General features: G+C 33.9%; 1 protein-coding gene across 7 annotated transcripts in view; it reads right to left on the bottom strand.

The window, feature by feature from the left end:
- The window catches only part of TDRD3 (tudor domain containing 3), a 194648-nt gene that overhangs the window by 30889 nt on the left and 136616 nt on the right, over positions 1–27143 (bottom strand). For all 7 annotated transcript variants that reach the window (XM_064369127.1, XM_021667174.2, XM_064369128.1 and 4 more), the window contains 2 exons: positions 13873–14723; positions 8348–8473 (listed from right to left, as the gene is read on the bottom strand). In XM_064369127.1, the coding sequence (XP_064225197.1) occupies positions 8348–8473; positions 13873–14723 (977 nt within the window). The remainder of the gene's footprint in view (positions 1–8347; positions 8474–13872; positions 14724–27143) is intronic.

Genomic DNA, 27143 nt, shown 5'->3' with positions numbered 1-27143 from the left:
TAAAATCTTTATTTGTATGCAATAAAATAGTATTATTAATGGCACAAGTACTTAAAAGGGACAAATTTCAGGAATATAGTTTGTCTTATTCACAGAAGAGTCTTGAAACGTGATTGAGAAGTTTCTATTTATATACTTAATCTCTATTTATAACATAAAAATTCCATATTATTAGAGATTTGGAAACTCTAAAACAATGTATTCCAGAGATAAATCTTTACCCATGTTACGGATGAAAAATTTGAAAACTAGAAATATAAAAAAAAGAGTTACAATGGTTTCGAAGTATTTCATGTAGACATTCTATATCAGGTTCTATACAGAGGAAAAAATAATTCCATGAGAAAATAGCTTTGTGAAACATATACATTATATATTTCCCTCAGAGATTTAAAATACATATTAACTTGTTATTGACTCAAAGAAGTCCTGTAATCAAAAAATGTACTTAATTTTTTTTTTTAATCTAACATTTTCCAAATTTGTTTAACCATGAAGTAGAACTAATGTTCTCAGAACACACTTAGAAAACCCCAAGCAGGGTGGATGAGGCAAGAATAATTATGTACAAAAAAATAATAACTTTTGTATTCTTATGATGGTCTATGTTGCTTACTAGAACCTCTTCGTTATGTTTACTCATATTAAACTATATGAGCTTTTTAAGGCAAATAAAATGTACTCACTGTTGCAGTACTTCCTTTCCCTTCTGAATGGAGCTCTCAGCCAATGACAGACCACTAAAGGAGTTATTTCAAGCCAAAATGTAAAACTCTTGCCAGGAGTTCCCAAGTTTAATGGAGATGGAAGCTCTATAACACCAGAATGTTTCCCACAAGGAAACAGATCAACTCCGCTCTTTTACTAGAGGTATGACAGTGAAACCCATTATACATGATTCTAGAATAAACAGCACAAGTCCAGTAAAGTTCAATAAATTAAGATCAGTAGTAAGAGTAGCCCAAATACATCAAAAGATACCACTTACCAGAGGTAAAAAGAAAAAGAAGTTTAAAAATAAAAAGGCCAAAAGGAAATAATGTACAGGAAACAATGGAAATTGAGAAGTGATTAATAAGACAATAAAAGAATAAACAGAAATAGTATTAAGTAGAATACACAGAGGATTTAAAAAGAGAATGAACAACTGACAACTCATTATGGTATGCAATCAAATATGTATCACAAGTCCACTTTTAGTCCATCACCATCAAGGTTCACCAACACTGACTATAAAAGAGAGGAGCTGCACTGAGTGAGTTCCATTTGAAAGGGAATAAAGTCTATGGTAAAATGAGCAACATTATTTTTCTGCATTTTTAGATGCAGATGAAAGACGCTCAGAAATTAATCAGAAACTAAAACAGAATTTTGTGTGTGTGTGTGTGTGTATTCAACAAGGATGCTTTTTCAGATTTATAAAAAATATTTAAAATATATTGACATGAGTGTTAAGATACATGCCCAATAGAAGACTACATCTTTGAGACCACAGAAATAAGACAAAACAAAAATATCCTTCAGCTCCACTTATTTTACTACTTTATTTCCTGTGCACTGACTATATTAGGAAGCCTTCTACATATATTTCCAAAAGAATGGTTAAATTCAGTACAGTCTGAAATTACAGCTTTAAAAGTATCTGTAAGTAAAGTAAATGAAAAGATAAAATGTGCATTTTGAAGAGAACAAGTCTTAGGACTACCAAACCAAAATTATCAAAGGAATAAATAAGATTGCCTGAACAATTCTAGCCCCATTCAGTTGTAACTCTCACTCATGATGGATGCTTCCTTAAGACTATGCTGAAGGAAAAATCAATCTATTATATAATATTTGATATATAGGTAAAGTATTGTAAATATACTTCTTAATTAACCAATGCCATATATTCAGAAGTCCATACTTTAGGTTACTATTAATAAAGGGAAGATTCAGGTGATAAAATATTAATGTAATAGCTTCTGGTATTATTCATGTACACACACACACAAAAAAAAAGAATGCCGTGGGCCTGGCGAGGTGGCACACGCCTGTAATCCCAGCACTTTGGGAGGCTGAGGCAGGAGGATCACCTAAGGTAAGGAGTTTGAGAACAGCCTGGCCAGCATGGTAAAACCCTGTCTCTATCAAAAATACAAAAATTAGGTGGGTGTGGTAGCACACGTCTGTAATCCCAGCTACTAGGGAGGCTGAGGCAGAAGAATCACTTGAACCCGGGAGGCAGAAGGAGATGGAGGTTGCAATGAGCAGAGATTGCATCATTGCATTCCAGCCTGAGTGATAAGAGCAAAACTCCATCTCAAAACAAAAGAAAACAAACAAACAAACAAAAAGCAGGGCGTCATGGCTCACACCTGTAATCCCAGCACTTTGGGAGGCCTAGGTGGGCAGATCACCTGAGGTCAGGAGTTCAAGACTAGCCTGACCAACATGGCAAAACCCTGTCTCTACTAAAAATACAAAAATTAGCCAGGCATGGTAGCGCACACCTGTAATCCCAGCTACTCAGGAGGCTGAGCCAGGACAATTGCTTGAACCCAGGAGGCGGAGGTTGCAGCGAGCCGAGATTGCACAATTGCACTCCAGCCTGGGCAACAAGAAGAGCAAGACTCTGTCTCAAAAAAAAGAAAAAGAATGCTGCAGATTTTTCAAACCTATTACTAACCTAATACTTAATTTGTTTTAATCTAGCATTTTCCAAATTTGTTTAACCATGAAGTGGAACTAATGTTCACATAGTAATAGTTAAATAATTTGAGGCTTAAATTATTTTATGAATTGTAATTAAAGTTAGAAACAGATGCATTATTATTAAAATAACTTTAAAAAGAATGATGGCATGTGTTAGGTAATATCCTGCCATGTTATTTCACTTTAAGATTTACTTCACCTTCAGAAAAAAGAAACATGAAATAATAATATAATCTATACTTTCATTGCCCAATAAAGGAAAACTCAGAATACCCAGAAACCATTTAAATATGTTTTACATATAGTTTCTTTAAATAGATCATATGTTATTATCAAATACTAGAAATCAAACAATACTTTGTACAGTTTATTAAAACAGCATATTATTAGTATTAATTTAAATAGTCAATTAAAATGTCCTCATTGAATAATACAGCTAGGTCAAAACTAAATCTCAAATTTTTCATAACATTCCATTAGGCTTAGCTATCACAAACTGAATTTGGATTTTAAGGATTAGATATGAACTAATTTTAAGGTAACACTTATGCATTTGGAATACACTTACGAATAAATGCTCTGTCCTTCTGTGTTAGCAGGTTTTATATCTCCAGCAAAGTGTTTTTGTATAATCCATAACCTCCCTCAAAAATTGTAAAAGGCTGGGTGATAGATGACAAAGAAATAAATGAAGAACTATCTAATCCAAGCAAACTTTACTAAAAGAAAGCTTAAAGATACTGCATGGAATCCCTAAGTTCCATGTACCATGGTTTGAAAATCATGTTTTTAAATAGGACTAGCCATAGAGTTTCCTTCTGATTTACTCATTTATATTGCAAAAGAAAATGAGTACTGCTCACATGGCAATCTCTGAAAGTTTCCCAAAATTTGTGTGGTGGAAGAAAATGTATTTCAGTGACCTTAACCAGTAAGTATGGAAAATTATAATCGCTAACTTAAGAACTTATCAGTAAAATAGAAAAATCTTCTGGACTATGATCATATATGTGCTTATACTGTTTACTAAACATTAATTGACAAAACCTCACTGCTACATAATTCTAATCTTCCTTTGATGTTAATGGCTTTTATAAAAATTATCCTTTTTTGAAATAATTTATAGCTTTTTATTCATATTATTTGAATTTGAAAAGGTAACTTTCAAATGTGCTTCCCAGGATGACATTATAAAATAATTTGTATAGAAAGTTACTTGAGAACTAAAACTTGAGATTGATAGCTCTTCATTTTAAAGTATGCCAGCATGAAAAAACATATATAATTATCATAAAAAAACAGAACCCAAACCCTCCTAAAAACAATTTTACCTTTTAAATAGATAAAATATATAGATAAGAACTCTTTAAAGAGATACAATTCTTTATGTTTTCTTCTTCCACATTAATTTTATTTTTAAACTAATATGGAATAATAATCTGTAATTATTTAAATTAAAACTTCACTTTGCTGGAGATGTAAAACCTGCTGACACAGAAGGACGGAGCATTTATTCATAAATGTATTCCAAATGCATAAATGTTACCTTATTTCAGTAAATGAGATTTTCTCTACTAGTATATTGTTTAAAGCTTCAGGAAGTAAGAATTCAGACCCTAATTAGATATTTCAGTTTGTTTCACATCATAAAAACTATGACTTTTTTATCTTTGTGCAGACGACAGGGATTTTTGTGTTTTATAGACTTATATATACCCTCGCGTAGAACAGTGCCAGACACCCAAGAGATGTACTAGATATATGATGAATATATGTTGAATAAATTAGTTTGTCCAGAAAAACACTTAAGATAGGATGATCACCTACACAACAGTAACAATTTGCCTATAACTTTCCAGAATTACTGCCCAAGATGATGTGTACTGTATGTTACAGTCTTAGAACTAACAATTAATCTACACAATCACCATTTTTGTAGTTGGAATAATAGCTGAACAATGATCATTTCCCGACACCAAGAAGCAGATACTATGAACTTTTGAAAAGATTAGATATCAGCACATTCTAAAACATTTCTTAGGATATAAAAGTCTCAATATAATTCAGGTCATGAATATATTTGAAAAATCAGGACCCAACAGTGTTTTTCCAGGTTTAGGAGAGCAATTCAAAAGCAACAACACAAAAAGTTTGCCTGATCAGCAGCACCAGGGTATTTTACAAGCTTCCAATTTGCCTGTGGCATCTTTTTACTGGTTTCCTGGAATTAGTTTTAGAGTTTAAAGGAACCAATTTGGAAAGGGCCTGTGGGAAACACAAGCAGCAGGTATTTTTTGCCCCTAATGTTTTCTCATTCAGTGGTAGGAAATAGAAAATAATCTGTTTTTTTTTCCATATATAATTCTACTAGTAAAACATGAGACTCCATAACATTTCATTTACTTTACTAAAATAAGAAAAATCCTATAAAGTTCAAAGAACTCATTTTTTGAAATAAATAAATAAATTAGAGCACTTATCCAGTTAATAATGAGCTGTTAATCTCATATTATGTGTGATAACTAGAAAGTTCACTACAATAAAGACATCAAATTAAGATACAAAAACAAACAAAAAGAACAGGTGAAATCTAGCTAGAATAAATAAATCAGGGATGACAACAAAAGTTTAATGAATTATTTTGAAGAAAATTTAAGTATTTAATCATAATCAAAACACAGATTTTGGCCATGTAAAATATACTCCCCAAGTATGTTCTGAAAGTGAAAATACATAGTCACACGAAAAGGAGAAATAAATATTTGGCCTACTGACAAATTTAAGGCAAGTAATTTCTAAATTTCATGAGAAAAACATTAACACTTGAAGTATTAACTTGATATTTATTTTAATTTTTCATACAAGCTATTAACTTAGTGAGTCACTTAATATATCATGCTTTTTATTTAATGATTTATGCTTATACTTTTAAAAGACAATACAAGCAACTAATTTTCGACAAAGGCTTTTGGCTTATATGCAGGGTTTTTTGACTGTTTTTCTGCAACCTAGTTTAAAAAAATCTTCACTAAATGTTCACTGCTATATTTAGGAAAACAAGTTTTTCAAAATCTTGTGGCAATAACAAACATAAATCTTAATAAAAGATACAATATCATTTCACAATTAAAAAAACGTAATGCGCATATATAGTGCACAAGTTAAAAAATTAAAAATTCCACAATCCATAGTGTAATTGTGCTAAGGCCTCTAACCACCTCCCTGCAGCTTTGTAGCCCTTTATTTTTTCTAGTATGACTTATCAGTTACAGTTACCTTCTTATTGGTAACAGTGAATGTTTTGTTTTTTGATAATTTTGTACATTTTTGATTAACCTAAAACTTGTTACAGTTTCCTATTACCAAAATTTTTAAAAAAGCACTCTAAGACTCCAACATTAATACTTTCAATACTCTCACAGGCTAAGAGAATTCTACACTAACTCTACATTACATGTACTGACAACAACACAGACTATATTTCTTCAGGGTTTTTTTACGTCTATATGCACATAAATATTTTTTTAAATGGAAATAGGTCAAGATATGTTAAGCTGGTGGTCTCTATATTTCAAGGAGATATTCTTCTCAACTAAGTTAATTATTTATGCAGATAAGGAAGAAAGGCTGATCAGGATGTGCATGATTCAGAAATGTTTGCTATAGTAATTTATGCAAATTCATAAACATCAACAATCACTTGATTATAAAAGTAGGAGAAAAGAAATATCAGAATCTCCAAAAGATTTAGTGATTCTATCCTGCTTCTTTCTGTAAAATATTTCAAGTATTTTATAAAAGATTTTTAAGTTGACTGCAGAAAAAGAAAATAGGTTAAAAAATGACACAATAAAGCATAAATATTCACAAATAAGTAGAAAGAATATGAAAGTATTGCTGTAGTTCAGAACAGAATCATTAAATAAGCTGTGACACCTGATAAATTTATTGTCCAGCTAAGCTTATACAAACCTAAAATCAAGAATAAAGCCATGAGGACTATTAAGGGAGAAATAGGAAAAGACTTTCTACTGACTGTAGAAAGAAAATGATCACTTCATGACCAAACACCTCTGAATAGAAGAGCTACAGTGAGGAATAGGAAATGTGTTCCTCAGCTATGGCCACCCTGAAACAGCAAAAGGAAGGAGAGAAGAAACCACGTAAGAAAACTAAATTTTTCTTTAGGGAGAGAAGAATAAAATTAACCTCTTATTAAATCTTCTAAAAAGTAGGAAGTAAATAACGTAAGAATTGTATTTTGAATCTTTGACTGCTATGGCTAAAACCAACTGGGAACATAATAAACAGCAAACCAGGACTCAACTTCCAGAAATACAGATTCAATAAATAATTACTTTTGTCATCAAAACTAGATTAAAATGTGTGTATTAATAGAAAAGAGAGAATAAAAATAGCCATCATATGAGAACCAGAAGAGTAAAAATATAGTTACATCAAGTTTCTCCAAGAAAAGAAGGATGTAAATTAGATATTGATGATTTGGGATTTTTAGGCAAAAAGTAATTAAAGTTTAGAGAATAAGAGTTAGGGAAAGATCTCTTAATTAAACAGAAGAGCCATTAGTAATCTTATGCTGTAAAATATGAAATAATAAATTATCTAGAAAATAATAATTTCTCCAGAACAAAAAGGCAAAAATAAAGATCCATAGCCTAAAACATTATTACTGCTATTTGGTTTTTTCTTGCTGTTTTATTTCTCTTTTTGGAAGGTGGAGAAAGGGTACCACTGAAGATACGACAGAAAAATTTTAGAAGACCAATACTAAAAGCAGCTCATGAGAAAACAATGTATCCTTCAATGATGAAACCTACTGTCTGGATGATAATTTTCTAGAATATTTTGCTATTTTGGGAAAATATCAACATATTTGTTGATATTGGCTCTTAAATTTATTAAGAGCTACTAACAAATTAAAGAAATGAAAGAATTAAGAAAAATTTCACAGAGCTAATTCTAATGTCTTGTATTTCTGTTTTTGCCTAAATGTAAGAATCAATCTATATAAAATCACATACGTTCTTTATAAAATGGACTCCATGAGGCCAATAAGTTATAAGTTACATCATCAGTTATCACATAGTTTTGATATAACACTTGGCAACAAAACTAATCCAATAATTAGCAAATAGATAATTTATAGTTAATCTGTACATATATATGTCAATATATATGCAGTAAATGCAGTGTAAAATCATATATAACTTAAATTGTTTTTCTTAATTTTATCTGTAACTAAAATGATATATGCATATCCAACAGAGATTTGAATTTGACAGCTGCTGGACATAATTTAGCAAAATTCAAAGTAGTAAACTTGAAAGAAACAAAATATGTATAAAAACCCATTTCACATGTACAAATTTTTGGCAAACATGTAAATGAGGGCACCTATTTCCAAAGCATAATACAACGAAACATTATACAAGAAAAGTAATTCCAATGCATTCATTTTTATTGTGGTTCAGTATAGGCATTAAATTAAAATCTTACTTTAGGATTAGCCAGTTATAAGTAAATTCAAAATATTATTCCACTTGCAAATTTTGTATGGCTATGACTAATTCTTTAGAGCTATATATTTTCTTCAAAATAGCTTATGCCTTTGTACAGAATATGTATCACGTACCCATGCCTCTGTCTGAATGGGCTTGATATTGCTCAGTAGCACCTCTTCATAGTTTCCGTAGTCAATGAATTTAACAACTGCTGTCATACCCGAAGAATGAAGAGCTTCAACTTCCGCCCGGTAAAACTGAGGAGGCAAAAGAAGTTTTAAATATGACAATTGGTATTGTCTATAAAAGGCAATACTTAAGGGAAATGTAAATTCTTAAAGTGTTCCAATGTGTAATATTCTTCAAAGGAAAACTTACCTTTGGAACCCTTTGACTAACATTAGTAAGACAATTCTCTCTCTTTTTTTTTTTTTTCTTTTTGAGACAGGGTCTTGCTCTGTTGCCCAGGCTGGAGTGCAGTGGCAAGATCTCGGCTCACTGCAACTTCCACCTCTCCAGTCCAAGCAATCCTCCCATTTCAACCTCCTGAGGAGCTGGGACTACAGGTGTCAGCCACCACAAGGCTAATTTTTTGGTATTCTTTATAGAGATGGGGGTTTCATCATGTTGCCTAGGCTGATCTCAAATTCCTGAGCTCAAGAGATCCGCCTGCCTTGGCCTCCCACAGTACTGGGATAAAACGTATGGGCCACTGCACTTAGCCAACAATTCTTATATACTAATCAGAATATATAACTATAATTTGTTCTAAAAACAGAAATATATGACTAAAAAATGGCAAAAAAGAAGGCTTACTGATTTAGTCATCACAAGTGGCTGGAATGAAGTAGGGATGTCAGGTAAGAAGTTAATTTTACAAATACTGGATCTAAGTGACTTAGATCCAGTATTTGTAAGATTAAAGACATTGCAAGTCCAGAAACTTATTAAGTTACTTAGTGTTAGTGGGCTCTAAGAACTGATGCATATTAACAAACTCACAAGGAACTGATTTACTTAATAACTATAATTTTATCTACTTATTTATTTACATTTATTTCTAGAGATGAATTCTTACTCTGTTGCCCAGGCTGGAATACAGTGGTGTGATCATAGCTCAAACTCCTGGGCTCAAGCTGTCCTCTTGCTGCAGCCTCCCAATTAGCTGGGATTATAGGTGCATACAACTATGCCTGGCTAATTTTTAAAATTTTTCATAAAGACAGGGTCTTGCTAGGTTGCCCAAGCTGGTCTCAAACTCTTGGCCTCAAGTGATCCTCTCTACTTGGCCTCCCAAAGTGCTGGAATTAGAGGCATGAGCCACTGTGTCTGGCCTATAACTACAATTTTAAAATGTATCTGTTAAATTAACTGGGAATAAGTCATCTGATTGGAATAATCCTTCAATACAGATAATCCCATTCAGGAGCCAGATTATAGGTCTGAATGTTGCTTAGTAAATGTGAAATGGAAACAAAAACCAAATTGCTCTTAAAGAATGTTTTCTTCAAGCCAGGGTACTAGAATGCTCTACCATAGTATAACACTATCTACTCTAATTGTGTCTCTCTCTCTCTCTCTTTTTTTTCTTTAAAAGACTTGCTCTGACTCCCAGGCTGGAGTGCAGTGTTACAATCTCAGCTCACTGCAACCTCTGCCTCCTGGGTTCCTATGATTCTCCTGCCTCAGCCTCCCGAGTAGCTGGGATTATAGGCGCGTGCTACCACGCCCAGTTAATTTTTGTATTTTTAGTAGAGACAGGGTTTTACCATGTTGGCCAGGCTGCTCTCAAACTCCTGACCTCAGGCGATCCGCCTGCCTCTGCCTTCCAAAGTGCTGGGATTACAGATGTGAGCCACTGTGCCCAGCCAATAATAGTATCTCTTAAGAGGTTCGCCAGAGTTAGAAAATGCTAAAGGCAACAAAAATTCATATTTTTCACAACCTTCTAAAAAATGAGTTACTCACAAAAGAGTTGGTTTTTAACTAGTATATTTAATATTACAAAGGTATTAAGTGAATCCATGGCATTGCCTTTCCAGGTCTGAATGTTAGCAAGTTTAGAGATGCTGTAATTTTCTTCATCTTAGAGTTCTTGTTATACTTTTCTATCTCTCCCCTCTTTTATTTCTTAGCCTCACACTTTTGTATTCTATTAATTGTTCTGAGTTGCCAAATTATGCCAGTTCAGGTAAATTAAACAACACTGAATCATGCTATATCTTAGCATGACTAAGATATATGTATTTCTGACTTACAATATTTTCAACTTATGATGGGTTTATTGGTACATAAACACAATAAAAATGCTAAAATCTGTATTTATTCTACAAGTAAAAGACTTTAACTAGAAAGAATGGCATGGTTTAAGACCAGGATCACAGTGACAGCAATACTGATAACAAATTTAAAAGGAATAAAGTTCAGGCAAGGAAACCAATATGGAGGTTGTTGTAATATTCCAGTTGAGGAAAAAAATAGCTGAACTAGTTTAGTAGTCTAGAGGAAGAAGAACTTCTCTGAAATTCCCAAATTCTCCTACAGAAATGAAGTTAGAAAGAAGACAAGATATTGTGAAGAAATTTTTTAAACAATATATATACTAATTGATTATCTCCAAAATATCTTTACAATGCAATTAAGAAAATTATGGTATCTTAATGATAGTTAAGTCAATTCCTTTTTTTAAATCTCTACCCTGGTCTCTGCCTTAAAAAAAAAACTGGAAAGTTGTCCATTCTTGATAAGACATTTAAAAGCTACTTCTTCAATTAGTGATTTCAGAAGATAATTAATTCCATTTCTTTCACAGGATATTGTTTGCCATTTTCCCAATGCTTAAGGGTAGTGTAATCTAGTTGGAGTCCACCATTCCTTACCACAACTGAAAGTACACATCTAATTTGAATCAAAGTAGGCACCTTAGAAGATCATTCAATTACTCTAAAAGTACTCTAATCACTCAACACATGTTGGCCACTGTTTTGTTAGGTTTTGTTTTGTTAGGTACTGAATTGTTAGATGCTGTTTTTTGGATGCTACATGACATTTTGAACATATTCAGCAAAGGCAATAACTTTACTATTTTGATTTTTTTAAATTTATTTTTTGACCACAGCCATTACTGATATACGGTATTATTCATTTTTTTTAGACAATTATAATTAACATTAGACCTTTAATAATTGTATCAGGTATTTGGAGGCCTTTTAGTATAGCACAGCCGTAACTATCTGATATACCTCAATTACCTAGCACCTAGCAGCTACTCAATTATGATTTGTTGAATATTCAATTAATATTTGTTAAAGAACTCTGCTCAATCCAATTATCTGTAGGCCTACTCTATTTTATTTTTGATAATCATTCATATTCATTCATTCATTCTCTGTTTTATTAACTATGGCTCATACCTTTTTGTAGGATGCTAATAAACACTGCAGAAGAAATACTGGAAAGGTTCTAGAAGATGTCATTTTTCCCAGTAACAGAGTTATATTTTCAACTGGCAGAGAGAATATAAGAGGATATCCCTGATCCTGCAGAGAGTTGCTTTTGACTTTGTAAGGGTTGTCTTTTAATTTTGCACTTACTACTCAGGGCATGATCCTTGTAGGATTTCAATGGAAAGCCTGAGTCACTTACCAAGCCTTTCAAACATTTTGAATGTGAATTCCAATCTCTTACTTCTGTTCTTGTCAAGGTCACCAATAACCCCATGTTATCCAATACAGAAAACACTTTTCTGTCCTCATCTTAACCTTTCACAGAAGCATCTGACACAGTGACTGTTCTTTCTAAGGTAGCTACTATTGGCTCAATAAACACTGATTTCCAACTACTTTACTTTTTCTTGTTTCCATCATGAAGGACAAATAGCTAAATAATGAATCTCCTACTACTCAAAGCAAATAGTTCCTGAATTTCAGAAAGTAAGTGGTCTGAGTTGGAAGAATAAGAATCTGGTTAGTGAAGACCACCTGCACCTGCTTTTCAAGCCTTCCTAATAGCCAGAAAGTGGCTATGTGAAATAGTTCCAAATCTGCTGGTATTCCTGGGAAGGCTTTTGCTTTTCCAGAGAAAAAGACAAGACACACAGTCCTGTCTCCTCCCTTCCTTCCAGCTTTAAGTAAAGATGTGACAGAGATGCTGCTTCTAAATAATTATCATCCCAGTCACACAAAAACCTTAAAAACCTATGCCATCTAGCTGTATCCTCCTTGTTCTATCATCAGGCAACACCTAATACTCTGCCTATACTTCATTATTTAATGAACACAAGAAGGCCTGGTTCCTGACCCCAAATTCCATTGCATCCTTATTAAAGGATCCACCCAAATCCCCAGTATGAATTTCAGTTCCTTGAAATCTTCAGTTACCTTTACTTACACCATTCCCTTTAGCTACACACTCTCATGGGCATATCCTTACCATATCAACTGCAACCTATAAAATACTTATTTTGAATATTTTTCCTCTGAGTTGCTTCTCACATCCACCCTGACATTCACTCTATAACTCCCTTACATATACTTTAATTACCTTGCTATTACCTCCACCCCCTCACCATCCTATTTTTCTTATATATAAGTGCCCCCTCCAGAATTAGCTAATTAACAGAGTTAACAAATAATTAGGAAATCCATACACCGTGAAAGGAGCAAGACTACAGAGGAAAACCAGACACAGCGCAGACTTCAAAGAACTTAATATCATGGTAGTGCAAAGAGATACCAATTCAAGAACCAAACCTAAAAATATTTAAAAGTTGTGATAAATTTTAAAAAGTTAAGGCATAGATTAAGAGAATAATGTAGGTAGGAGGATGGGGCAGGTCAATGAAGGCTTCTTCTAGGAGGTGATGTTTGAGCCAAGCCCTCGAGGTTGAGAAGAGTAGCTGACAGAAGAGCACGTTGCACAGAAGGGAAAAAACATGCAAAGGCCCCTTCTCTGTGATGTACCCTCTGTCCTTTTCCCTTTCCTGTTCTCACTGTGCTGGTCTTCTATCTCTTGGCCAGGCTCTTACTCAAACCACTGTACTCTTTCTTGCCCTCATCTTCTATCTTACCTTCCTTCTTTCCCCTACAATTTCTCTCTTTCCCTTTTAGCCAACACATAATATAGAACTAAAGATTGGTTTAATAATTTTTACACTTGATCTTTAATGGTTTAATAATTTTTAAATTATAAGATGAATAATTAACATATATTAACTTTTTTTTAAAAGTAGGCTAAGTGTGTAATATTTTCTTTAATTGAAAATCTGCAGAATTTCATTTTGTGCCACTCAACTGACTTTCTTCCTTGTGAATCAGTGTAATTTTACTAGACTGAAAAGCAAACATGCACAATTCAGCTGATGATAAGTAAAATAAAGTTCAACTTCACATAATTACTTTTACAATAGTTTTCTGGCATGTAAACTAAAACCAAACCTAACTTAACCAAATGTTACGGGACAGATTGTCCCTAAGCATCCATAAAAATATTAAATATTTTGTTTAACCTTTATATAGCTATAAATCTGTTCCAAGATTTTAAATAAGTATAATCATAGGAAAAAACCTCATAGTTCCAAAGTGATGGCTTCTATAAAGTCCCACTAGAATGTTACATTTAGTAATACCAGTGTATAGTATCTTTAAAGCATCCATACCTTGTTGTCTTCCCAATAAAGTGCAAAACATTCATCTCCAGGTTTCCAGATTTTTGCATACTCCATAGGAATAGATGATTCTAGTATTTTTTCTGGCTTAATTGGCCCAGATCTTCTTTTGGGCCCACTATTGTAAAATATTTTATCATCATAGGGTATAGCTGTGATAGGTCCTGCTGGCTTAATAGGTCCTATTCGTCTTCCTTTCAGCGGCATTTCTAACTCTCCATTTGGAACACCAATGAAACTATTACTTCGAACTGGATTCTGATAATCAGTATTTACATTAAAATGTTTTTCAACTTTTAGACCACTGAAAGCTTCATTATTTATTGTTCGTGATTTCCTGTCATAAAAATGATCAGGATTAGATGTTTGGCTTTCTCTTTTTCCACGTTTTTGATTATTATAATCTATAGATTCTTGAGGAAGTGGATTTTCTTTTGCATCTGCATAGGAGGGACCTTTTCCTGATCTGCTTTGCATAGAGTTATCTCTTTTTTTAAAAGCACCATCACTATGCTGAGAACGTAAAGGATACGAAGTATCTTTAGTTCTGTCATATCTAGAATATGGTCTATCACATTTGATTCTGTCTTCAGCCCATACTTCAGATGCTGAAGAAGTACTTGGTCTTTCAGAACCTCTATTTCTAGGTAATCCACTGCCTTCTAAAACTGACTTTGAATTTTGGGAGTCTCTTTGAAAACGAGGCGGTTTTTCATTTCTTGGCTGCCTGGTATCATTTCGAGGAAGAAATCTCAGTTGATTAATATCTTTTATTCCATTTTGCTCAGTATTTGATGATCTGTATTGTCCCTGATGAAGCTGCTGTGGCTGTGATTTAGGTTCTGAAAGGTAAAAGTATACCATATGCACATTAACATGAAGACTCTGCATTAATAATTATTTTAAAATGCTTTAAATTATTCTGTTAATACAAAATTATCACACTACTATTTTAAAATCTTTGTCAATTTTCCTACCTTATTATCTTACTCCTTCTCTGTTTCCTTGGAGTCCTGTATTTCTAATGTACAGTTTTCTTAGTCAGCAATATTAATAAAGTAAAGCAGTAAAATGGACCACAGAAAAATGATGGATAATCCAAATTCTTATAATACAGCTGCCTACATATGCTATTCTGGTAAATCATTTCCTAAAATACTAATAAGGTCAGGTGTGGTGGCTCACGCTTGTAATCCCAGAACTTTGGGAGGCCGAGGTGGGCGGATCACCAGAGGTCAGGAGATTGAGACCATACTGGCTAACATGGTGAAACCCTGACTCTACTAAAAAATTAGCTAGGCGTGGTGGCATGCACCTGTAGTCCCAGCTACTCAGGAGGCTGAGGCAGGACAATCACTTGAACCCGGTAGGCAGAGGTTGCAATAAGCCAAGATCCCGCCACTGCACTCCAGCCTGAGTAACAGAGAGACTCAGTCTCAAAAACAAACAAACAAAAAAAATTAATGAAATAGAAGTGCAAATTGCTAACTCAAAAACTACTATGAAACTGCACAAATACAACCCTGTTCAACTCCTTCTGAATGCCACTCTAATTTAGAAATATATAGCTATTATCAATCATGTTCTAGCCTTTGCAAACATGTTCCTTTTCAAATCTTTCTGGATCTGGAATTGCTAAGTGTTTATGTTACAAACAGATATCCTACTATTAAAAAAGAGTAAGAGTTAATTTTCTTGATCTGTCAAAGTAATTAAGTAAGAGGAGGTATTATTTGGAAATACAGAAAAAAGTGTCAAAAGTAGAAATATTGAAAAAGTGTCAGAAACATTACTAAGCATAATAGTGCATATAATGTACAAGCAGTGACATGATAAACATATATAGAAAATTTTTAATGGCTGAATTTCACAGTGATTTTTATTGATTCAATTTGTACCATGTCATTTATACTTTCTTCCTCCATCATTTCACATCGCATGTCTATAACATTATTACCAAACATATTCATTGATCTTTGGTGCATATGTCTTGTTTCTGTCATCATATATCATAATCAATACGCAGCTGTAATTATTCTTATATTTCCCCAGGGTCACAACATTTCCAAAGAGAGCCTCTACTGACATCTTGGGTGAGATTGTTTCCTCAGATGCAAGGAAATTAACTGAAAGAAAATTAACTTCTTTGGCCAACAGATACGAAATGCCCCTAGCATCCCCAGGCACTCTGACTATCAATTAACGGTCCCCAAACATTCCCAAACAGACACTGGAGGCCAAAAGGTATCTGGTAAATTGTTTAAAACAACAGGAGTAAAGGTTTAAAGGTTATTAAGTGACAAAACAGGTAACCAATTAAAGATCGATGCAAGTGGTCAGGCCAGGCATGGTAGCTCACACCTGTAATCCCAGCACTTTGGGAGGCTGAGGTGGGTGTATCACTTGAGGCCAGGAGTTTGAGACCAGCCTGGGCAATGTGGCAAAACCTTGTCTCCACTAAAAATACAAAAATTAGTTGGATGTGGTGGTGCACACCTGTAATCCCAGCTACTCTGGAAGCTGAGGCAGAAGAATCACTTGAACCTGGGAGGCGGAGGTTGCAGTGAGACGAGACCATGCCACTGCACTCCAGCCTGGGTGCCAAAGCAAAAAACTGTCTCAAAAAAGAAAAAAAAAGAGAGACTCAAAGTGGTCCAAAAAACCCCTTCTCAACAGAACCAATGGAAGCTAGAAGCCAAAAGGGTTTAAATACCTTTAAAATTATAGGAGATTTTCTAAGGAAAAAAATTAATCCAGTCAAACCACCCCTTAATCATGACAAAGAATAAAGATTTTTCTAAGATACAAGATTTCAAAAATTAGCCAAGGCCATAAGAGATATCTTAAAAAAAAAATAAAAACACTTTCCCCCAAGAATATCTGCCTTATAAACTTAACACAAATGTCTTATTTTAACAAATGTAGTCAATATTAAATTTTTCTTCAGAGAGAAGAAAAATGGTCACTTTCAGTTTCTGCTGGCATTGTTTATTGTCCAGGAGTAAAGACCCCGGGAAGAACAGCAGTGACCATAATCAGGACACAAACGAGTGCTTTCAGCAGAAGGCATGTATTGGCTTTTGTTCCAGACATTATTGGAGAATAAAAGCAGCAGTTGCCTCCTGTTGATTATCTGCTATGTATCAGGTAGCCCACACTAGCACTTTATATATATTATCAATAGATCCCTAGGTTATTTTATGATACAGGTGTTATGAGGCTTAACAGTGAGAGGTAAAGTAAGATTCCTTGTATAGTACATTGAATAAGTAACTCTTTAGGGATCAACTTTTCTTAAATTATTCCAGTTATGGCCACCAATATCTATGATAATCAGGAGGTACAGAAAAAATTAAGATACTACGAAAGTAATAAGTATCCTGGACTACAGATGAAGGCTGAATAACAATGTACACAGAATGAAAGTTCAACCAGGTTTGGCAGTTGTGGCAGAATTTGATTTCAATTCTTCTAAAAGAAAAATATGAAAAATTTCCTAATCTACAATTTAGAATTAAGGGGTATTTCCATACACACATATAGTTTAAAAGTGAAGAGATGAAAGAAGATGTACCATGCTAAGGCAAAGAAAAGAATTAAGGGGTACTATGGATCTACGGAACTATCCTGGAGAACTATATTAATAGGAAAATGTAAAATTTATTCATTTGGTTCTGGATCCAAATTACTTAAAGAATTTCTGATTTTTTAAATCATTGTTTTTACTAACATTCAACTCTTTCATTTATGTACTCAAGCAGTCTTATATCAAAAGTACTATCTCAGAAAAGAGAATGACAAATTCCCTAACAGCTTATTATTTAACAAATAAACAAGCTTAGAAAACTTCTGATAGTAAACAGGAAAAATCATTCCACTCAGAACTTAAGATATTATTTTCAGTTACTGAATTGATGATGATATACATTAGACTATAGAATAAAAGAAGTAATTTTGTTAATAATGAACATACCTCATTTCCATTACTATGCTGAGATAATATAGTAAGAGTAAAATTTATAAATAAAATTATTTTTTAAAAATAAGAATTCCTGGCCAGGCACGGTGGCTCACGCCTGGAATGCTAGCACTTTGGGAGGCCGAGGCGGGTGGATCACCTGAAATCAGAAGTTCAAGACCATCCTGGTCAACATGGTGAAACTCCAACTCTACTAAAAATGCAAAAATTAGTCAGGCTTGGTGGAGTGGCCCTGTAATCCCAGTTACTTGAGAGGCTGAAGGGGAGAACTGCTTGAACCCGGGAGGTGGAGGCTGCAGTGAGCCGAGATGGCGCCACTGCACTTCAGCCTGGATGACAGAGCGAGACCCCATTTCAAAAAAAAAAAACAAAAAAAAACACACTTTTTTTTTTTTTTGAGATAGAAACTTGCTGTTGCCCAGGCTGGAGTGCAGTGGCATGATCTCGGCTCACTGTAACTTCTGCCTCCCCCCAGGGGCTCAAGTGATTCTCTTGCCTCTGCCTCCTGAGTAGCTGGGATTATAGGCGCCCACCACAATGCCCAGGTAGTTTCTGTATTTTTAGTAGAGACAGGGTTTTACCATGTTGGCCAGGCTGGTCCCAAACTCCTGACCTCATGATCCACCCACCTCAGCCTCCCAAAGTGCTGGGATTACAGGCGTGAGCCACTGTTCCCGGCTGCAAATTGTGTTTTTAAAATAAGTTAGTTTTCATATATATCCATTTCATTCAAAATGAAATAACAGCTAAGAAGTCACCTTGGATTTCTAATCATTCTTGGATTCATCATCCAATCATTCTTGGATTTCCTTAAGCCCAATACTTTTTAGGTTAGTTAAATCATAAAATCATATATAAAGTAAGTGTTTTCAAACTGGGCACATCTATGAAACACATAACAAATATACTCAATTACTAAATTGTAGGAGAGGCAATATTTTTTCCTTTTTCTTTTTTTTTTTGAGATGAAGTCTCACTCTGTTGCCCAGGCTGGAGTGCAGTGGAGAGATCTTGGCTCATTGTACAGGTTCAAGCGATTCTCTGCCTCAGCCTCCCAAGTAGCTGTGATTACAGGTGCAGGCCACCACACCTGGCTAATTTTTGTATTTTTAGTAGAGACAGGGTTTCACCATGTTGGCCAGGCTGGTCTCAAACTCCTGACCTCAAGTGATCAGCCCACCTTGGCCTCCCTAAGAGCTGAGATTACCGTGAGCCACCATGCTCGGCCAGAAAAGCAATTTTAAATAAACTAAGGAATATACTCCAAATCAATTGCAAAGACAGCTCCTTGGTTACCCAGTCAGAATCTGATTGCTCTCCTCTACCCTTTTTGAGGTGGCATCATGACTCTAAACTATGTTAGATACCAATGTGCAGCACAGGTCAAGTCTGCAATCACTCTAATAAATATACAAAGATATTCTTCTATACAAGCAGTAGGCTAAAATGCATCACATTTTTTATAAATTGCCCCAAAGGAAAAGTTGAAAACAAAAGCACAAGTAGAAATGAGTAACATTTAACATTAAATAGCAGAAAATATAAAAGATTGGCAAAAAAGTGATAGAAAAATGTATTACAGGCCTGGCATGATGCCTCATGCCTGTAATCCCAGCACTTTGGGAGGCCAAGGTAGGTGGATCACTTGAGATCAGGAGTTTGAGACTAGCCTGACCAACATGATAAAACCTCGTCTCTATTAAAAATACAAAATTAGCTGGGCATGGTTGTGCACGCCTGTAGTCCCAACTACTCAGGAGGCTGAAGCAGGAGAATTGCTTGACCCTGGAAGGCGAAGGCTGCAGTGAACAGAAATGGCACCACTGCATTCCAGCCTGGGCAACAGAGCAAGACTCTGTCTCAAAAATCAAAAAGAAAAAGAAAGAAAAATGTATTACAAAATAGACAAAACTGTGAAAACACCTCAAAGATCTAAAAGATCAAAAGATCAAGGTGGGGAAAGCTCATATGAGAAAACTAATCAAAGAATGCTACATGAATTTAGTATGATTTGAGAGAAAACATTCCCATTATTACCAGATTATGATTTTCAAAATGTATGTTTGCAAGATAATTAACTACAACGTTTTACATCACTATGATTTGAAATGCAAGAATAATTAATAATAAACTTATTAATTGTCACAAATCATTTGAGTCTGTATATAAGGATGTACTAAATTAATCAGACATCTTAAAATATGAATACTTTTTCACAGAATATTCACTTCTCTAGCAGCAGTTGCACCTGCATTTTATAGTAGAGAACCAGGTCAAATATGTTTTCCAAGACTAATCCTCATTTTATTCTGAGACATCTACCTGAATAAATGCCTTAATATTTGTTAAGATCTTACCATATGCTTGACTCTATATTAAAGGTCTTTTGCCTATATCATTTCATGTCATACTCACAACCACCCTAAAAGGGCTGTATTATCACCTTTATATTCCAAGTGAAAAAACAAAGTAAAGTGCCTCAACTAAAGGCTTGTGCCAGAAAATGCTGAAGCCAGAATTAAACTGAAATCTAACTGAAGCTAAAACCCATGTTTTTTCCATTATGCCAAGCTGCCCACCCAGAGAAAAATAAACCAGAATGTAACCAACATGTTAGCTTATCACTTGTATCTGTTCATTTCTGGTGAGATGTAGAAATCACGAAGGCTCTTTCACAATCCCTGAAGGGGCTGAAAAATACATTTGGACACTAGGACTGCCAGAATCCTGACCTAAAATTAATAATCTCTTTCCATTAATGCAGAAAAACCTAAACCTCTATTGAAAATTGAACTGGTATTTAAAGCTCACAAACTGGTACTTAGAGATAGCATAAGAAAGACAACATAGGTTTTTATCATAGGTGTGCCACTTAGTAGTTCTGTAACCTTATGCAAAATATTTAACTTTTCTGAGCCTCATTTTTAAGATGGGGTTAATAATAGAGCATACCTCAGAGGATTAACTTAACATATGTAAAGTATTTAGAAGAGTATCTGGCTTTAATAAGCACCCAATAAATGTTAGCTGTTATTATTAGCATTAAAATTAAGCAAATAAAGTTAACTGATGACACATTAGGAAAAACCAAAAATCAGAAAATAAGGTGCTTCCCTATTTACACATTCCCACTACCACCAACTCCCATTTTTAGTTACAATATTTACCTTGCTTTAGTTTTTTTATTTGTTTTTATTTGATTCTTAATGGAAACAGGGCAGGAAGAATGCTTTAATAAAAACTTCTTTATTATCATATTATAAAAGTCGTATTACAGAAAAAATTTAGATACATCAGAAAATCAAAATCATACTCTAGTACTGTTTTTCACTTAAAAAATAGTATATCTATAAACGTTCTCCATATAAAAATCTTCTCTACATCCTTTTTTTCTACATTAAAATCACTAAGAAATATTTAAAAAGAAAAAAAAAATTACTCTTGATCCTATCAATAGAAAACTGTATAGAAGAAAGTTCCACCTTCTGCCTATACAATCCCACGTCCAGATATAGTCATTATTCAGTTTCAGAGGTTATTCTTTTTTATATAATTCATACACCTTCTTTAACAACAACAACAAAAAAGACTTATGCTACATCTCATGGGCTACAATTCAGTTTTTCAATGAACACTATCTCAAGGGTATCTTTCCAGTTTAGTGAGTGCAGGTATCTCATTCATTTCAGTATTACATATTTTTTAAGGCTGCTTTAAATATTTTTACATAGTTATTACACTGAGAGTAGGGTCTGAGTCTTACTCAGCATTGTTTTCTCCAGTACTTAGCTACTAGAGAATCAGGCAAATAGGTGGCACTCAGTAAATATTTGCTGAAAGAATTTCTGAAAACACTAGGAATGAAATAAGCCTCCAAGTTCAAATAGCTACCTGTTTAACACCATTACCTGGGCTTAGCTAAGGGTGCAAGATTGAAATAGAAAATGCACTCCTCTATTTTTCCTTTTTTAAGAGAAGTTTGCATCAAAGCACACTAAGGTAGATTTAGACTGAGTTCAAATGATCACAGAAAAAGACTGCACAACACACACACAAAAATAGGCTTATAAAAGCCATCTCTGATTTGCACTAGAGAACACTGAGCTTGAGACCAAATAAACTGCTTCTCCAGTTCTGCAGTAATGCACCTTTGACAAAGTCACTGAGAACCCCAGTTTCCTCATTTGTAAAATGTGAGAAATGATTCTTATCACAGGATTATGGTCATGATTGAGCTTGAAAATATATATAAAACTGCTTTCTCCTGGGTCCATATAAGGTGTTTGGAATTAGACTGACTACTGGAATTAAATTCCAGTCCTACCACTGAGCAGCTGTGTGTGACCTTGTAAAATTGGGATGATGCTACTTAACTCTTTTCTTCACCTAGTTACTCATCATAGTTACTGAGCATCGACTGCTGGTGGTGTCGTCAACACTCTCCTAGTCACTCTGTATGAAAGTAGTAGGTAAGACCCATTTCCCTCTATCCTATGGAGCTTAGTTACAATAGGCAGAGGCAGACAACAAATAAATAGGTAAAAAGAACAAATAATGTAGCTTAAAGCTATAATAAAATGTATGAAAAGAAAGAAACAGACTTATGAAAAAACTAGGAGGAGTACAGGGTACACCGATACACAGGTAAAACGTCTCTGAAGAAATGGTGTTTAGGTGAGCCCTGATGAGAAGAAATATGATGAAAGTAGGGAAGAGTCATCCAAGAGGAGAGAACAACACATACAAAGATCCTGGGCTAGAAACCTGCTTAAATTCTAAGTAAAGTCATAATAACATTAATTATTAATTTCAAAGGAAAAATTACTGTATATTCCAGTATCATAAAGTTGATGTCTATTATGCTAAATAAAAACACCAAATCTCAGAAAAAATTATCACAAGAATTAGCATTAGTCTTAATCTGGCATGGAATTTTTCTTTCAATTATAATTTGCATAATTATTCAAATATATACAGTTATTTTCCTGTTCTCATTAAAATCTTTATAGATATGACACATGTTATACTGAAGACTAAGCTCAAAATAAACATATTTATGATGCTAAATGTTCAAAGAATTAATTTTTTGGTGTGTCAAAGACCCATTAAAAAAAAAACCAGAAAAAAGCCAATTTAAAAAAAATTAGCATAAAGCAGGAGACTATTGCTGTTATAAATGAACAAATCATGAGATTCTGAGAAACAGTGCAACATACACCAACAATACAACTGCAAAGCTTGCCCTGTTTAGCCCCACGTAAAGCCCAAGCTAGTCCTTACAAACACAAAAAAGAAAAAAAATTCCAGTTTAGTAAAATTTCTCACATAATTAAAAAACCAAATAAGCTTACCTTGGGGTGCAGTTATAACATCCCCATTTCACAGATAAGGAAGCTGAAGAGGCTTGACTAGGTCACACAACTAGCACAGAATAGAGCTGGGATTAACTGAGTAGATTCCAGACCCCACTATTAACCTCCCTCTTAAACCTCAACAAAGCTACCATTATACTACTAGCATTAAATCACTAATAACCACGAGTTATTTTCAGTATTTCATCATGAAACTCAGATTAGGATTACTATAAAAATATTTTTCTGCCAGGGTTAAAAAAAGCACTAATGGACAAATCGTTTCATTAAATGAAAATACATGTGTTTGAGTAATTTAGCTACTTGGGTAAAGTCAGGTAAAGCTCTCTTGTTGATAAACAGGTATTTATACAAGAGGCACTAGATCTATGGGTCAAAAACCATGTAGAAATAACAGCTTTATGTTATTTTTGCTTTAGTTAAAATATTAATATACAATCTATTTCTTTATCTGTCAAATGGAAATAATATATATTTTTCATTTGCAGATGATACAATGAATTAACAGTATGCAAAGCACCTAGCATAGTCCCTGGCACATAGCAGATGGTCAATAAATGACACTTATTATTTTATTTTATGGTTAATAAATGTTTAAGTGAATAGACAATTAATTGAGGAGGAAGAAAATAATGGCAAAAATAAAAAAGAGGCTCCTGTGTTCTAGTATACTGAGAAAAGCTATATCCATCTTCTACAAATTCAAGTACCAAAAAAAGTAATGATATGATCATATGCAAATAAATAAATTGATTAAAAACAATGTAGATTGAATATGCAAACTCTACAACAGAGGAAACCTCTTCAGTTCATTAATGATCAATTATATTAGATACAACATCTAATATTTCAAAAATTCAGAGCAGACTATATTAGGATCATTCAAATTTAAGAACACCCCTAATAATATTCTAATAAAACTGTGGGCTAAAAAGAACTCACAGAACCTACACAGCCTCTTTTTATGATATTTTATAGAGACTAATTCTGAAAAATTAGATCCTTTGGGTTTGGCTCTTAGTAAAGTCTGGAGATGTTTGTAGCTTAGTGCTGGATACATTATTAGCCTAAGAAAACATCCATGTATATAATGCGTTAAGCATAATTTAAGGCTCATAAAAGATGTAGCCCAGAAATGACACATTCCTAGGCAATTAAATATGACACTGAAGTTATTAACTACGTTTTTAAATGTATATACAAAGTTGAAATACTATAGTGACTTAAAAAGCAACACACCAATGACAGCACAAAGTTTTTTTCTCACTTACCAGTTTTTTTAAAATCACAATTCTAGATGAGGCCAATTTTTAGAGATTTTTCCCCAGTACTACCATTATGTAACAATATTCAAACTTAGTGGCATAAAAGAACATTCACTTTATTATGCTCACATAATAAATACTGTAGTGAAAGACCAGGGTTTTTGTTTTAGTTGCTGGTTCTGGTTTTAATTTCCAATCAGCTTCTGACTGTTGCTTTTGTAAAATGCAGTAACAAATGCTTAGGTACTGTCAAATTGCTAAAGGGGTTTCTAAACACTCTCAATTTCAGCACTTAATCTGTACTTGTTTGTTGACTGGACACTAAGTGGCTCTGGCATAGACTATTAACTATTAAAGGTAACAAGTTGTCCACAAATAGAATTGAAAATAATCAATTCAAGTTAAGCTTAAAGTACTATCTAGAAATTTTGGGTACATTTGCACTTCAAAAAGAATGGAATGGTAAAAAGGAATTAGCTTTATAGGAAGAAAAAGTCAAGAGTTGGGAAGCCCGTACAGATGGCTAGGAATAGAAAGAAAGTGATAGGTTGTGGGCAGATAGCTACACATTCCTTCTGCTTTCTGCTGTACTGGCAATTGATGACTGCCATACACATAGTAACCATTTATTCCTGGTTTCCAAACAGGCATTCTACCATAGATTTCCATCAATATGTATTAATGCTGTCAATGCAATTATATAAAAATATACATAATAGACAATACATGAATGATTCTTTCTTGAGGAAATCTTTCACAATAACATCTAGTCTAATATATACATATTCTCTCTTGTCTTGACCTAGTTTCCTTCCTTTCCAATTACGCTATTACCATTATATTACATTTCCTTTATAAGGTTCCTATTCTTCAGTCTTCAAAGTTCAAGATGTAAATCTACAAGGCATGCTATCCAAAGTCATCTGAAACTTGAATAAAAGAAAATAAAGCAAAAACAAAGCCAAGAAGACACCTATGCACTATCAAAGACCTGCAACTTGATGTGAAGTACCCATCAACCATTAATGTTATCCTTATATCAGCTAATATCTAAGCAGATTATTTATGTCTACATATTATGCTGTATTTGAAATTATGTAGTCCTATTAATCGATATAAACACTAATTTTCACAAAATTCAAAGAAAAAAGAGTAATGGAACACCATAAAAACAATATATATAGTGTAGTCTGAATTTTATTCTGCCAATGAGAAGAGTCAATGGAGCATTTTAAGCAGGTAGTGAGATCAAATTTGTGTGTGGAAGGTCACTGACCACAATATGGAGAATGGGATGATAAAGTTCTGCAAAAAAAGAGTGAAAGGCTGATGAAGGCCTGAAGTAGGGCAGTGGAGATGGAGATGATACATGATGAGTGGAGGATGTTGTTCCATCTGCTGCTGCTGCTGATGCCAAGCACTGTGCTTAGCACTTTATATACATTATCTAATTTTATCTTCCCAACAACCCTATAGTCCTACAACAGGTTCTGTCACTATTTCTCCATTTCCTGAGGAAAAAATTAAGGTTAATAGTTCTATATCTTGCCCAAAGACATACAACTAATATGTAAGAGTTGTGAGTTTAGTGGTGGAATTAGTTGTATGTATCTGCTCCAGTACCCTGTCATTTTCATTTGGTAACAGAAAACAATGCAATCCAAGCTCACTTTTTTCAGAATATTAATAAAAATGTCAACTAGAATTATGTTTTATTCCAATTTAAAGATATAACAACAAAAAGTTAATGCTGAGAAAAATTTCTCAGTAAATGTGATAATCAATTCTGATGAAATTTTTAAAAATCAGAATATATATTTTTTTCAACCAGTCTGACACATTATTGTACAGAATCTGATATGACATAACAAGTCCATCCAAGCCAAGGCTTCATCTGCTAAATTCTGACTTCTAGGGGTACTAAAACTAAACAAAATCCTCAGACAGCTTATACTGATACAAAATATAGCAGCAAGAAAGGTTTGATTATGCAACTATATTAGAGAAACAAACTTTTTAAACCCTAAATATACATACCACTGAATCACAATTACTTCTTTGTAATGTCAATTTGAGTCTGTAACAGACCCAAATAATGACGCTGGTAATAATGAACATAAATAAGATCTTAACTCTCTTCATGAGCTGTCCATGACGCATTTAAACATTATGAAGATGTTATCCTAAAACCTCTGTAGATTTATCTTAGAAAAATGTCCAACATTTTCTCCCATGAATGAAGAGTTAATTTTAGAACAAGAGATTTAACCAAATTTTCCACCAAAGTGGAGATTCAACTTTACAAAAGTAAAATTTACTCTGGGCTTTAACTCCAATTAAAAATGAATGCTATTGGCCAGGCATGGTGGCTCATGCCTATAATCTCAGCACTTTGGGAGGCCAAGGCAGGCAGATCACGAGGTCAGGCGTTCGAGACCAGCCTGGCCAACATGGTGAAACCCTGTCTCTACTAAAAATACAAAAATTATCCGGGCAGTGGTGGGCACCTGTAATCCAAGCTACTCAAGAGAACTGCTTGAACCTGGAGGCAGAGGTTGCAGTGAGCCGAGGTTGGATCACTGCATTCCAGCCTGGGCAACAGAGCAAGACTCCCTCTCAAAAAAAGAAAAAAAAATACTACCTTAA

Source organism: Aotus nancymaae, unplaced genomic scaffold, assembly GCF_030222135.1.
Source record: "Aotus nancymaae isolate 86718 unplaced genomic scaffold, 86718_ANA_hifiasm-v0.15.2.pri h1tg000088l, whole genome shotgun sequence".
NCBI classification, from domain to species: Eukaryota; Metazoa; Chordata; class Mammalia; order Primates; family Aotidae; genus Aotus; species Aotus nancymaae.
This window is presented reverse-complemented; position numbering and strand designations above follow the sequence as displayed.